We start from the raw sequence: 15,083 nt of genomic DNA on the forward strand, positions 1-15,083 counted from the left end.
ACACACGCACACACGCAGACACGCACTTTTAGATCCAGTCCTATTTTAAAGCCTGCGTATGCGGGACTCGCGTATCCGCGCGCCTGGTGTAGCCGCTATCATTGATATCAATTGGATCTAAACAAACGCGCTCTACGCACCACGCATACGCGCGCTTTGAAAAGTCTGGTGTAGATCGGCCGTTAAGAGTCATTCCAGTCCAGACACACACACACACACACGCACACACGCACACACGCACACACGCGCATACACACTGTACTGTTGCACACCGGCCAGTAGCGATGGGAGCCTCGCAGTGCTCGCAAACGCACCCGCAATACCAACAGTATCAGGGCTTGGCAGACAGAACTCAATGTAAGTATAACTAGGCGATTGCATTGGCAATGTATCTGTACTAGCCTTGGATCAAGACTATTATAGATGTAATGCGTCCTGCACTTTCACCAGTAAAGCCCGTACTTCTCCGTACATGTACACAAAAATATATATAAGGTGCTTTCCCGGTTGCCCCAAATGTTTACTCGCGCTTCGGAGTCTGTTTGCACTATATTAGTCCATATTTTTCGATAGATGTGTATTTTAATCCCGTCTGTTGGATTCCTTCGGAGTTCCCTGTATTCCTTCCTCAATGGGTAGTACTGGCGGGGCGCATCAGGCGAAAGCCGGTATTACACTATGTACACAAGATGTAAACGAGGAAATAAAATGGCTTTCGGCCACAGACGGGATTAAAACACTTATTTATTGAAAAACACGGCCTAATACGTTAAACAAAGACTCCGAAGGGTGAGTTAACATTTGGGGCAACCCGGTAAGAGCCTCATATTTTGCATTTGTACATGTCCAGAGAAATACGGGCTTCACTGGTGAAAGTGCAGGACGCTCTGGGGGATGCAGCCCAAGACTATCGTAGATATAAAAATGTCAAAATCGATAAAATACACCTATGATAGTCTTGATCCAAGGCTATATCTGTATAATGTATCATGTAGACTACTGTGTAGCTGCTAGGCTACTGTAGTAACTGATTTACATATTATTCATTCATAAATTAAACTTTATTTCAAGTTTGGCTACGTTGCGTTTAGACTGACAGCTTACCGAAAAGTTGGTCAGGATCGGATAGATCCATTTATACTAACAAGAGTCCCTTTGTAGGCAAAGCATATTAAAGGCATGGAAGTCTGTGATATATGATGTCCATCATGGTGAAATATGTTTTGCATATCATTTCGATTGGTAGGCCTATCGGTTTTGAATGGCCCTGCGGCATAATAACGCGTCAAATTGTGTGTATTGGACTATGTTAGTCAAGTGGGTTTGGCGTGTTATCTGTCAGGTTATTCACTAGCTGCTGCGGTTTAGTTTGCTCTACTCTGTAAATGTGTTCTTCATGGGACAAGCTATTGATCTTATCAGCTGCTGTGGTGTAAACAGGGATTGACACTAACACCTGCCCGCCTGCCCGGGGCAGGTAAATAAAATGGTAGGGCAGGTGAAGTTTGCTATCTGGTTGCCCCACGGGCAGGTGCACATTTTGTCTCTCCAGCTCTTTTTATTAAACAGAAAATGCCTTTTCGAGTCAGGATACCAATTTTATCGAATCAGGACAGAGAACTCAGACAGGATACAGATTAAACAAGTGAAATTGGAAGTGATGACACAAAGAAATGTGCATGTAAAATTGGAACTGGAACATTATAAAAATGAAGCTGATAAATGGGTACTCTCTCCTGATTGGCTGAAATGGTGTCACCTAACTGGAAATTTATTTTCTGTCTATCAAAGAGCTGGGGAGACAGAGAGACCCCTGTTACTGAACAAACACTCTATAGCAATGAGTACTATCAGAATATAGAGCTTTAACCCATAACAAAACCCTTTTTGTTTTAACCAAAAAATATCACTTACCCTACCTTCAACCCATAGTCATATTCATAGCTATTTAGATATTTGGCATACATATTGAGGTATGACATTTTTTATCGTGCAGCCCCATAAAGTAGAAAGTAAAAAAAATAAGTGTTTAATTGAATGGTAATTCAAATTTAACCTATCATTTTATAAAGGACGATTTACTTTTCGGGCAAGTGGGCAAGACCTGTGGGCAAGTAGAAAATGACCTGTACTTGCCCGACGGGCAAGTGCCTCTGAGACCTTAGTGTCAACCCCTGTGTAAAGTAACAAAGTACATTTACTCAAGCACTGTGCTTATGTACAAATTTGAGGAATTAAAAATGTCAGTATAAGTACTCTACTCCAGTACATCTCAGAGGCAAATATTGTACATATATTTAACTCCACTATAATTATTTGAAAACTTTAGTAACCAGTTACTTTGCAGATATGAATTATTATATCATAAAATATACGTTAACCACTTTAGCCCTATTTTATACATAGGCTATTTGAAAATAGCCGATCTACAAGCCCACAGCGCGTCGCATCGCAATGCGTTGTGAGCTTGTAGATCTGCTATTTTCAAACATTTTAGGACTTTTACTTTAGGTACTTAAATTATATTTTGATGCCAATACTGTAAATTTACTCAAGTAACATTTTGAACACATGCCTTTTACTTGTAACAGAGTATTTTTGTATATTGTGGTATTGATACTTAAGTAAAATATCGAAGTACTTCCACCACTGCAAGCTTTTGACCTTATCAGCTGTCATAAAACATTCTTCCCTGTTCCCTCCTAGACCGGTTAAGAAGTTTGTAAAGAAATGAAACAGAAAACAGCACAAGTAATTTAAGTTGGCGGAGTGACATGAAATTGTAATGTTGTTGCTTTGTTGACAAAGTTTGAGCAGTAGCCTAGTACTATATACTATAAATTGCTGCCTGGCAGGGTCAACCTTGGGACATCAAACAACTTACAACTTGTTTATAGCTCATTGTTGGGTGCGACTTTGACCTATTTCTCCTTGGTGGAGTGTCTGTGTCTACTGTACAAATGAGTTGATCTTCTGTGGGGAAATCTTTCATTCCACAAACAAGCCTATACCTGACAGCACTGTGGCAATACGTAGCCTAGCCATGGATTTATATTCTTAACTCTGTTTGGTTAAGCAATTTAAATCAGCAATCCATAACTTTTTATTTGCAATACAAGTTTTGGATTGCAGCTTTAACAAAGTTGTTGTACCAATATAGTAGTGTTCCATTTTCAGTGACCATTTCTTTTCATTATGTGTCAGGTGATTAGGCTAATTCAAATGTTGTCCACACAAATCTCTTAAGCGCGTTTACTAAAACACCACAATAATTCTCCCTTGTCAAAACTGTAAGCCTCATGTTTAATCCTAGTAAGTGTTACAATTGCACACAAACCCATAAACCTGTCTCTGAATGAGCTTGTGGCCAGTTCTTCTTCACCTCACACTCAGCTATTGTTGCAACAGTAAACATCAATTCAGTAGCCCAAACAGGGAGGGAACAGAGGCTCAGTCTAAACTCTAGTGTTTACCCAAACTATTCAAAATGCCAAACCCGTCTTGCTTAGTGAGCTTTTATAGGTGAGGCTCAACTCACCTATCACTTTACGCGTCACAGCTGTAAGGCAAACTATAGCATTCAAGACTGTTCTTATCCCTTATATTGAATTTCAGCCACCGGTTTGCACTAGGTGGAGAACAATACAGAAATGCTTACCTGCAGCCAATACACTACTAAACAAAATAGAACAAGATGATGCACTTCGCCTAAGCTTTTGTGCGTGTGTGTGTGTGCTTGCGTATTTGCCAGTGTGTAAAAGGACTTTGTCATGACCTTCTTTGGAGTTCATATACTGTTTTTGATCATCATTCTTTAAGTATTTGTTTTGATGTCTTTTGAATCAGCATTGTTGTGATGTCTTGTTTTTAATCAGTGAATCTCCTCTGTGCAACTAATTTACTAACAATGGTCTTATGACCGAAACATTTGTCCTAGCACTTTGCACTTGAGCTCTTGAGCACTTTTGTGAGTATGTAAAATATAAGGAAAAAAGTTTATTTTCTAGTCTCTGTCTAAGGAGTCATCCTTAAACTTTTTGTGGTGTACAAGTATTTTTCCACTTTGACACTACCGCACCTGCAACCTACATTGAATTAAGGACAAAGAAAGGCGTGGTGACAGCTTACCATGGCCCTTGGGTACTAATAAAGAAACCTTGACCCTTGTCAAATTAGACAGACATGCCACTACATCTAGATAATATGGCTAATCCTTTATATGGCCACTGGTCTACCTGGCGAGTTAATGATTAAAGGAAAACCTTCAATTGGCAAGCAAACCCAATCACAGCAGAGTATATTTGTTCTGCCATTAATCTGATAGTATTGTCATACCACTCAGTGATCCACTCATCCATCCAATCTAAACAGATTCTTGTGTAAGCTCATTCTATAGCTGTATATGTCAAACAAAGTCGTTATACGGTACCTGTTTGAGGATACTGCTAAATATCTCTCAAATGCCGTTTCTAACAAGCCTGATTTTTACTTCGTTGCACATCATGTCTCGCAGACTCGCACAGAAAATAGCAGATCTCTAAGCTCACAATGCGTCACAGCGCAGTGAGCGCACCGCGCGGTGAGCTTGTAGATCTGCTATTTTCGGTGCGAGACACTGGCGTGCCTACCAAGTATAAAATCAGGCGGAACAAATCCATTTGACAATGACAGGAATGTGAGTGCTGTCATACGATGCTTGTGTCTCAATAGTATTCTCATGTTGATGTTATCTTTCAGTTTCATTGGAGCAGATTAACAACCTTCACAAGAGATTCAAGCAACTGAGCGACAACACAGAGACAATAAGGTTCGATGCACTGGACCACCCAGGACACTGTAGCACAGGAAGAAGAAACACACTGTGCTGAATGTGATGAGTGTCCGCACTAAAAACTGAAATACAGCCGTCACCTATAATTGACTGGACCAGAGAGATTTGTGGTTGTGGGGTTTGCAGATTTATTATAGAAGCTCACACACACACACACACACACACGCACACGCACACGCACACTCACACACACAGTTGGTTGATACACATGACATACAGTAATCTCTCTCTCCCGCTCCCCCTCCGTCTCTTTAACACACACAAACACACGCAAGCCAAGTACACACACACACACACACACCCACCAGTCATCACTGGCACCGTACCATGGGCATTGGGCAGTGACAGATTGCACATTCCTTCTCTCTAAAAAGAAGCAGGGAAGGACACTGTTCAAAGATAGAGCAGTGTTTACTTTCCTGACAGCTTACAGTACCCTGTACTGACCTTATGTCAACACGCCATTCCAATATTAGCATAAACCATACGATAAACGACATAGCTACGTTGTAGCACAGGAAGAAGAAACACATTGCTGAATGTGATGAGAAAGATGTGTCTAGCACTGTCCGCACTAAAACTGAAATACCGCTGTCACCTATAATTGACTGGACCGGAGAGATGTGTTGTGGGTTTTGAAGATTTATTATAGAAGCTCTCGCACGCACGCAGGCGATAAAGTATGTATAGTATAGGTGCGATGGAGTATAGGTTAAGCTTCAGTCTCTTCCTTCAAACAATGTTTCTCTTGTCGCACTGCAGCAGGGAGAACTTGGAGAACATATCTGCCCTGGCCAATAATCCACTCAGAGACCAAATTATTAAAGCCTTCTTTGACAAAAGGTGGGTATGTATGGTCAAACTTACTTAGCCTACTTCTATTTTGTCTGTCTGTCTGTTTGTCCTGAGCTAATCTTTCAAACTGCTGGACTGATCAGCGCTAGATTCTTGTGCATGCAGCCAGTAGGCTAAGGAAGAAACTCCATACCTTGTTTTTGAAATATTGAACTTTAATTTTAGAATGGAAGTCAATGGGGGTCAGATCGGGCTGAAACTTTGCCCAACATACATCATAGATATATCATAGATGACTGATTTCATAGACTGGCCACATGAAGTCCAATACTCTTTTCGACTATGAAAAGTAACCCAGAATCTTCCATAACCTGAAACTTAGAACCTATTAAGTTCTGTGCTCGTTTTTTTGGTTTACGTTTCCATTATAACCAAAACCATCCCTGAAGGGGGTTCTTGTAGATGTGCTATTTTCGAAAGAAAAAATAAAGTATAAGTTCTGAGTGCAGGGTTAGTAGTTAGCACTACCTCCTGAGCAGGGTCCAAATTAGGTTCTGATAACCTGAGCTGGACTGCATGGAAACAAATCCAGAACCTATGAAATACGTGTCAAAGCACGGCATGGTTCGCTTAGTTCTTGTAGTGGAAAAGAGACACAAGAAACTTCATCTAAAAGAACCTTTGTAATTCTTAAAAGACAGCTTGCTCAAGAAATTCTCACTTATCACAGAAGACGCCGTGTCACATGACGTCTATTGAATAAAGAACCATTGTGCTGGTTGGACTACTAGAACATTGTGCTCTTGTGTCCCTGACCCAGGAACCAGGGTGAGGAAGAGGTGGGCTCCATCCAGGAGATTGGCTTCGAGCAGTTCCTCATGGTCATGTCCCACTTCAGACCCCCAGGACTCAATATGACAGAGGAAGATAAGGAGAAATTGAGGAAGGAGAAGCTACGCTGTGAGGATCACACACACACACACACACACACACACACACACACACACACACACACACACACACACACACACACACACACACACACACACACACACACACACACACACACACACACACACACACACACACTCTCTATTATTACTACTACCACCAACAGTACACAGCAGACACAACTATTACTAAAATGACTGTGTACCATTACTCTTCTATTACTATTATCACTGCCACCACTAATGCTACGATTAGTACAACTACCACTTTTATTATTATTGTGAGACACGACACACAACTCTTACTAGTATTACTCAGAGTATTACTACTACTGCTACTACAACTATTTTTTTTTTTTACAATTTCAGAAAACAAAGAAACCTTAAATTAAATAAATGTAAACGCATTCTTTAAAAAGTTAAAGTTTTGGCTCTTGTTGAAATGGTTTCTCATCATGGTGTACAAGGCATACAGTACAAGACTTGTACTACATGATTAACATAGTAAGAACACCCCTCAGGCTTTTCGTCTTGAGGTTGCTGAGTCACCATTTAGAATAGATCCTTAACACCGGTGGAGAGAGGGGGGAAGGTAGATATCGTTTGTCATTGGCTCGCATAGAGGTGTGGCAGAAGGTGTTAATTCTTAAACTGAACTAATTGGCGGTTACTGGTAATTGAAATAATGTCCATTCAGAAGTACCAATGGGTTAGAGTCATCTGCAAAGTTTAAACTGATTGTATCTAAAGAGGTTTTTGGCAGTCTTCCTGCCTGAATTTACGCTAAACTCCATTTAAATTAGTGAAGTAAATGCTCTTGGCAGAAGTGAATACGTATGTATCTTGCCTTTAATCATGGGATTTATTTAAAGTAGTGATAATCACCACACATCAGCTATGAGTCCCAATGGAAAGAGTCACAGCTGTTCAGGGAATCTGGCTAGGACTGTGGCATTAACAGACTCGCTGTTAATGCCAACTACTGTGATAATAAATAAGCCCGGTTTGATGTTTCTGAGGGCCCTGCAGCGCAGTGTTTCAGCAGGAGTGTTGTTATCACAGCTACCTTGTTGTTCATCCATTTAAATACCAGGAGCAGGTGTTCTTGGCTTCACAGCAGGACTGTCTAGATTTACTGGATTTAAGTTTCTACATTCCTTATTCTGTAATCTCTCAAGACAGATTCAGAGCTCTGCGACAAAATATTTCTTCCGCCTTTTTTTTTTGGCCGATGGATTCCCAGATTGCATATACTGTACAATTCGGAGTGTTAATTTAACTCTTGAGTGTACAAAAGAAATGGCTACATTTGTACACAATCAGAGTTACAAATGGATAAATTAACTGAGGATTTTTTTTACTGTGTTAAGTCACCAACAGGTTATCGACACACAGTTATCCCATTTTTCACACAGATCCAGCCTTTAGCAAGTCCATTTGAAAAATGCTTTCCTTACCTCAAGGCACAGTGCCAGCACAGTCGAAATGTTTTTGTACTGTAGCCAGAGGAAGTGAACTGCATGGCAACCTCCTTTTATTTGCCAGCCGTACTAGTCAAGCTAAACTTTAAGTATGAGTCAATGAATAGCATATATCACTGAAATGTCAGCGTACACGAGACCATTGACATTTTAAGGGCTATCTATTACCTTGTTTGAGTACATTACATTCATTAGTCTTATAGATAAGACCAGTAAGGAAACTGCTTGTTATTAAACTCTTTTTTTTGTCTCTGAGAGCCAACCTTCCTCTAATCACAGCTTCCTCCTTTGTCCTGGTGATGTCGAACGGTCTATTAGCGACATCCTGTGTCAAATGCAACCCTTTATGAAGTCCACAGAAATGTATACATACTGTATACCGTAGTTTATACACGTTTATTTTGACTATGTTGTATTCTCTTTTCCTAGTCCTGTTCAACATGCATGACACAGACAATGATGGCACCATCACTTTGGACGAGTATAGAAAGGTAAGTAAACCATGGACGGCATCAACGCATCAGATACTGTGTCTAAAAGAACAGTTACACAGGATGGAGAACATTATAGATTTCCACTTTATGAATTATGTTCTGTTGTTGACTTCCGTAGGTAGTTGAGGAACTTATGTCAAATACCGACATTGGTCAGGAGGCTGCCAAGGCCGTTGCAGATGCTGCCATGTTGGAAGTGGCAAGCATAAATATGCCACACATGGTAAGTGCAGCGGCATAATAATATGCATTTAGTTAATTATGTCATGGGTTACACTAGTAGCTCAAGCAGCTGAAAACGTTAATACATCCTGCATTCGATTCCTCCATTGCATGTAACTTCTCTTTGTCTACGATGTCCTTTTTCAACCAACAAAAAATGCCTAAAAACATTTGTAACGTACAAAGTAGCAGCACTGTACAGATGTGGGCTAAGTTGCTTTTTTTCCATGATCATTTCAGGGACCTGATGATTTCTATGAAGGAATTACTTTTGAGCATTTTGAACAGGTTGGTGCAATTCTAGCCCCACAAAATACACAGCTTAACTTCCTACATTGTAGTTTTATATATGGATATATCATAGCTACCTAATAATCCTCTGTCTTCGCACAGATTTTAAAAGGCCTCGAGATGGAATCAAGGATGCATATCCGATTCCTGGATGTGAACACATCAACGATGCGTTGTGGGAAAGGGAAATAATCATTTGTGCTTTCTAAACAAATATATTATGTAACTGCTGTTTTTAGCAGAACCTCTCCAGCCATCCTCTGAGATTAAACACAATACAAATTTGTATATGCACTAATGTTTTCATACGATTGCACAATTCCTATAGTACATGTTGAATTTAATTTTAAACATGAAGAATCTATGCCAATTAACCAGCATAACAGTTCTGGACGGTGCTCGAGGTAACGATGAAGTCTGTGAACAGTCAGAGCCCAACATTTTCACTTGAATGTTGAGGTTTCAGCCAAAGCCATTATCAGTAATGCCTTCTTATTGAATTTCTTTTTTTAATATTGAGCATTTCAAATACTTACTATATCCTTGGGAATTAGGCCAAGAAAATCAAGGCATTCCCAGGGCAATGTAGTGAACAGTGATGTTATCTTTTGGGTTCTGTATATACATGAAAGGTTATGTCAGCGATCTACGTCCGGCATTCATGGGTCATCAGTTATGGTCAACATCCAGAGCATGAGAGAACAGGCACGTAGCATTCCCTCAGGGCTCAAGATAGTTCCAGGTCGAATTCATATACTGCACTGAGACTTCATGTAAACATTGCTGCTCAACCAACAAGATCCAGGGATCTAGAACTACTACTACTACTAATTCTGTGTTCAAATAACCTTACTTAAATAACTTGATTGTGTGTTTTTGCCAAAGAACTGTAATGTATACCCTTTCAATAATTTATATGAATGGATGAAATAAACTGATGATTAACAGATGCATGGAGTCCAGCAGAGGTGTTTTGTTGTTTGTGGTGGTATTTTGTTGTTGGTGATACAGTAAAGGACCACATTAAGCCAAGTAGGCACACAAAGCAGATCTTATTAAATTCATGTTTCGATTCAACTTCCAGGTAAATGAACATATGATATCCTTTAACAATAAATGTTCTTCCCTACAATGTCGATCAATAACATGTCAAAGTGTGGACCATTAACTTGAAACAACAATTATCTAATGTTACTATTTACAAAAATAATAATGTATCCATCATTTCAAAAACTTTACTTAAAACTAGGAGATTAAATAAAGTGAAGGAAAGATGTAGTTTGGAGAATCAAACCAATGGAGGCCGGTATTCTCAAACAGCTATATTATTGTCCGTATGCCCAGTAAAGAGGTTTGTCAGTGGGATGGCTGAGCACCAGACAGTATGTCGTAAGGCACCGCCAGGCCGATGTTGTAGTTGTAGCCGTGGGACTCGGCGTAGTTGGACCTGCAGATAGGCAGGATGTGATCCTGTGACGTGGCCTCCTCTGAGAAGTCATAGTAACAGATGACGCCCCGGTGTCTGAAATGTAAAAGCGCAGTCAGAGCAGTTATAAAGACAAAGTAATATAAACTTGATGTGTACAGCAAAAAACTTCATAGTGAGTATAAGTTAATTTTGTTTTGTTTTAAAATAAATTGTGTCTGGGACACCTGTACCAGTTGTTGGGCATACAGGTGTCTTAGACACGAGAGGGAGTGAGTGAGCTTAATTAAGTTATTGTCACAGCTGTGCTGTGGCATAGGCAAGACGTGAAGCAGAGTGCCGTCACCCTTCACGGCCATGACAATAACCATGATAAAGAAAAGTTGTTCCATCTTTTTTGGTTAGTAGTGTGTTCAATTGAGCTAAAATGCATTGCTTTCAATCCTTTACATTCTGAAAAGGGTTAATTCCCCATTGTTTACTGTTGCTGTGAGCAACCGGCAGTTGGACTGGTCCACAACGTATCACAGAGCTATACTTTTACCGGTGATTTACCCGTGTATTGTGATTATTGGCACGGCTCCAAATGCCTCTTGCCCAATCACAATGCAGGGTCCTGAGTTCCAGTGTACATTTAATATCCCATAACTCTCTATCCTCTCTTTCCTGTACAATCTAAAATAAATAAAAAAATCACACCCTGTGTGAAGTGGGCGGTGTCTTGCTAGCTAATCACAATACTGAATGGAGTCAACCAATCATGTACAAAAGATAAATACATTTATTGAAACACTCTTTATGATGGACGAAACCATAACTTAAAAAAAACAAATTTATGGTTTTTTTTAAAGTTATGGTTTCTTATATAGGGCTATGCACATGTGTCATGTGACACTGGCCAATCACAGTCCTGAATAGACTGTGATTGGCCAATCACGGTGCAGGGTTAGGCGGGGTAAATTTTTGGCCAATCACAGCGCAGGATAATTGTACAAATTTCCAAACCTCACTTATAGGGGCGGTTTCACCGCCCAAAAAAACGTAAAAAACTAGAGAGTAGGGTGTAGGATCAGAGACCTGCGGTGGGCTGTAAGGTCATCGTCGCTGATGCATGCCCCCCGGGGTGACTTCTCATCTGGGATGTTGGCTGTTATCAGGGTGCTGCTGTTGAAACGCACGTGTCTGACAGGATGCCTGCATACAAGGCAAAAGGATGCTTTAATGCAATCAAAGGGAGAAAAAGCTAATGGGCACCTTTGTTTGCAGAATGACACAGGGGATGTTACTCTAAAAGTTTAGTATTCTGGTCGTCTGGTACAGACAACTAAATTGTCGCCGTTGGTTTATGTCCAAAACATTACTTTACAGCAAATGGCAAAATGAACCTGTGTTTCAATGGATACAATGAAATTATTATTTAGCCACAAGCTCTACTTATAAAACCCACAGACAGACTTAACACACTGTCATATGATAATAAAGTATAAAATAGGGCATTCATTTATGGGGGTAAAACAAAGAGATGATAAAGGGAGTACACGGTTCTGGCCGACAGCCACAAAACGTATTGATTACCAGCACACATGTGCTCTCACTGGCTCAAAGACATGCCCTCCCACCTGTTGTGCATCTCCCACAGCTTGGCTCCCATCCTCATCTCCCACACGCAGACCAATCCCTCGCCCCCGCCGCTCACAATCTTCCAATCATCCGCTCGCACCGACGTCACGCCCAGGTGGTGGGCATACAGGGACGCCACAGAGGTGCCGGTGCGTAGGTCAAACACCCTCACCCTGCAGGGCATCACAGAGAAATGAGAACAATACATGGCAAAGAATGTTATTATTACATTATTAGAATGTTATATAATATATTGTTTTGAGAAATCAGCTCTTTGCCACTTTACCAACTTTTCAGCAATGAGAACAACAGTATAGGTCATTTACAGCCAAAAACTGCCTGATTCTCATTTCCTGTCCACACTGGTGTGCGACTCTAGTGGACACCAAGTCTCTACGGGAGTTTACACACAGTTCACAGTTTATGTGAAAGAGTGCTTTCATTTCCAGACAATACCCAACTATTCTCCCTTTTAAAGGAAGAACTACAAAGAGCACTTGTGACCATCCTGGCTGAAGACCAGTTGCAAAGAAAAGCCAAAACCCAAAGTGATAAAAGTGATTTTAAATAATGGGATTATTTAAATAATGGTCTTTATTAGGGCTGGGCAATATGGACAAAATTAAATATCCCAATATTTGAAAAATACCTCTATTCTTATTGTGACGATAATATACATTTTACTTTTAATGAAAAAATTAAATTGCTCACAACGAGCCGTGAGCTTGAAGATCGGCTATTTTAGCCATTTCATAAAAAATGACAACAATCAATATAATAAAATGAGGAATCCCAGACGATATCTCAGACGACATCTAGTCCAGTGGTTCTCAAAGTGGGGTCCGGGGACCCCCAGGGGTCTCAGGGGGTCCCCAGGGGTCTCAGGGGGTCCCCAGCTAAATTTGTTAATACAGCAAATAGCTGAAATCATTTAAAAATAATTTTAACCCCTGTATCCACATTTTATCTGCTATAATATTGCTATTTTTGAACATTTTTGAAAAAGTGTTTGAAAATGTTTTAATGATTTAGAATTTTTCTTCTCGTCTGGGGGTCCCTGGCACAAAACATTTTCAGGTGGGGGTCCTTGAAATTAAAAAGCTTGAGAACCACTGATCTAGTCTCATATCATATTGATATAATACGGATACTAGCCTAGCCCTGGTCTGTATTCATCCCCGCCTGTAAACAAAGCTCTTACTATTTCAGCCTGTACCATCGGTCGCTAGACAGCACTTATAAACCAGTTTTTACTTTCTGACATCAACATGGAACCCGTAAAGTGAGAGCAGTGAGTGGTGAGTTTCATGAGCCCCACGTGCCCAGCGGGCCTCGGCTCCATCTGCCGTGACGGCGGCTTTATTGGGTCTCAGAGCGTCCAGGACATGGATCCGTCCACACTCCACCCTTCTTCTCCCAAATACTTCATTACCATAATCTCATTCATTTGACGGGGGGAAAGGGGTGGCGGGTGGTCGAGTTGCAGAGAGTGGGCTTATTTAATTTCCGTTCCCGGAAGGAAAAAAAAACACTAAACCAATCAGGGCTGAACGGCTAAACGAGGGCAGCGGGCTGCATCTGTGCGTTTTGCCTTGCTGTAGAGTGGCATGACGTGATGGGGGCGCACGTTTTAAGCGATGAGGATTAAACGTTATTGGCAGACGGTGGGGAGCAATAACTCTAATATTGCCGGCGACCCGATCTTCAGCTGGCTGCCAGTGGCCAGGCTCCTCTCAATTAACCACTTTCAACCTGGTGTCCCTATTTTTTTGGGCATGTTATCATTATGGGTGAAAAGTTTCCAGAATTTACAATTTAGGCATTTAGCAGACGCTCTTAACCAGAGCAACTTACAATAAGCAAGGTAAATACATACATCACATGCAGAGAGACAGTGTAGTGCTCACTGCTCAGTAAACTAGACAAAACAAAAATTATAATCTGTACATTGATTTGAAATGTATTCTTTTTTTTTCTCCAAAAATAGCAGATCTACAAGCTTGAGCCATGTTGAGGGATATAAAACAAATGCTGCCCCGTAACCCAACACCACCGTGGGTCTTGTCATGCGTTGTATCTCTCTGGATACTAGTTGGATTACCCAAATTCTGGAGGATCAAACATATGCATAATTCATAGGATATGGAATAGTAAACAAGGACAACAATAGAGTGAAGATAAATGGTACTGTAAAGAGACGATCTTTCTGAGGATTTAAACCATACCATGTGACATGTGGACAAGTGAAATGAGGCCTAGGCTGAGACGTTGTTTCAACGCCGTAGTTCCAACCTCCCACACCAGTAGATGCCCCCAGTACTCACAGAGAAACACATTGTTGTGGCTGGTAGCTAACCCACTCACTCTGTTCAACTGGTTTGTTCAGAGAGCTGTTTGCACCTGCCCACTCTCTTTCACTCTCTTTCTCCGTCATTCCCTCCCTCCCTCTTGCCTTCTTCTGCTACATCTCCATCCAATCTTTCCCGTTTGCTCAGATGCCCGATCAGGCACCCTTCCAGGCCGCCCTTATCAGGAACCCCTCATTTACTGCCTGGATCTTCCAGAAATCGGAGGGACACACAACTCATTTTGGGGAGGGGGGGGGGATGCATTAGTCGATTGGCATTATGCCACCCCGCCTGATGGTGGCACCGATTCCATTTGTCCCCCATTAGTACAGCCAATCAAACAAGGCCAAAGTGTCACGGCCAAGTTGTGCCGCTGACTCGCTCTCCAACACAGGACAGGACTACAGTTTCATCATAGAGTAGAGATTGAGACAAAACAAAGAACAAAGAGGTTTAAAAATATAACTCTAAAGGTCCTTACACACAGGGGGCGATTTTTTCATGCGAATAATGTTTTTTTTTTTTTAAACCTTATAAAGTCAATGCAAGCTTCCACAACAGTTTCGTGGAGCGAAAAAGCGTCTTTTATTTCTTCGGACCGAGTCCGAATTTTGCGTATATTCGC

At 41.0% G+C, this 15,083-nt stretch overlaps 2 protein-coding genes across 2 annotated transcripts in view; one reads left to right on the forward strand and one right to left on the reverse strand.

The window, feature by feature from the left end:
• tesca (tescalcin a) lies at positions 1-10,011 on the forward strand. Its single transcript, XM_080432324.1, has 8 exons — positions 1-357; positions 4,738-4,807; positions 5,594-5,674; positions 6,447-6,586; positions 8,487-8,548; positions 8,670-8,774; positions 9,014-9,061; positions 9,167-10,011. The coding sequence occupies exons 1-8, from the start codon at positions 285-287 to the stop codon at positions 9,254-9,256; spliced, it is 669 nt and encodes a 222-aa protein (XP_080288450.1). The 5' UTR covers positions 1-284; the 3' UTR covers positions 9,257-10,011.
• The window catches only part of fbxw8 (F-box and WD repeat domain containing 8), a 26,230-nt gene continuing 20,802 nt past the window's right edge, over positions 9,656-15,083 (reverse strand). Inside the window, exons 9-11 of the mRNA XM_080432323.1 lie at positions 12,110-12,283; positions 11,568-11,684; positions 9,656-10,586 (exon numbers count right to left, since the gene is read on the reverse strand). Of these exons, the coding sequence (XP_080288449.1) occupies positions 10,421-10,586; positions 11,568-11,684; positions 12,110-12,283 (457 nt within the window). The 3' untranslated portion in view covers positions 9,656-10,420. The remainder of the gene's footprint in view (positions 10,587-11,567; positions 11,685-12,109; positions 12,284-15,083) is intronic.

This window comes from Gymnoscopelus braueri (genome assembly GCF_963280865.1).
Source record: "Gymnoscopelus braueri genome assembly, chromosome: 7".
Lineage (NCBI taxonomy): Eukaryota > Metazoa > Chordata > Actinopteri > Myctophiformes > Myctophidae > Gymnoscopelus > Gymnoscopelus braueri.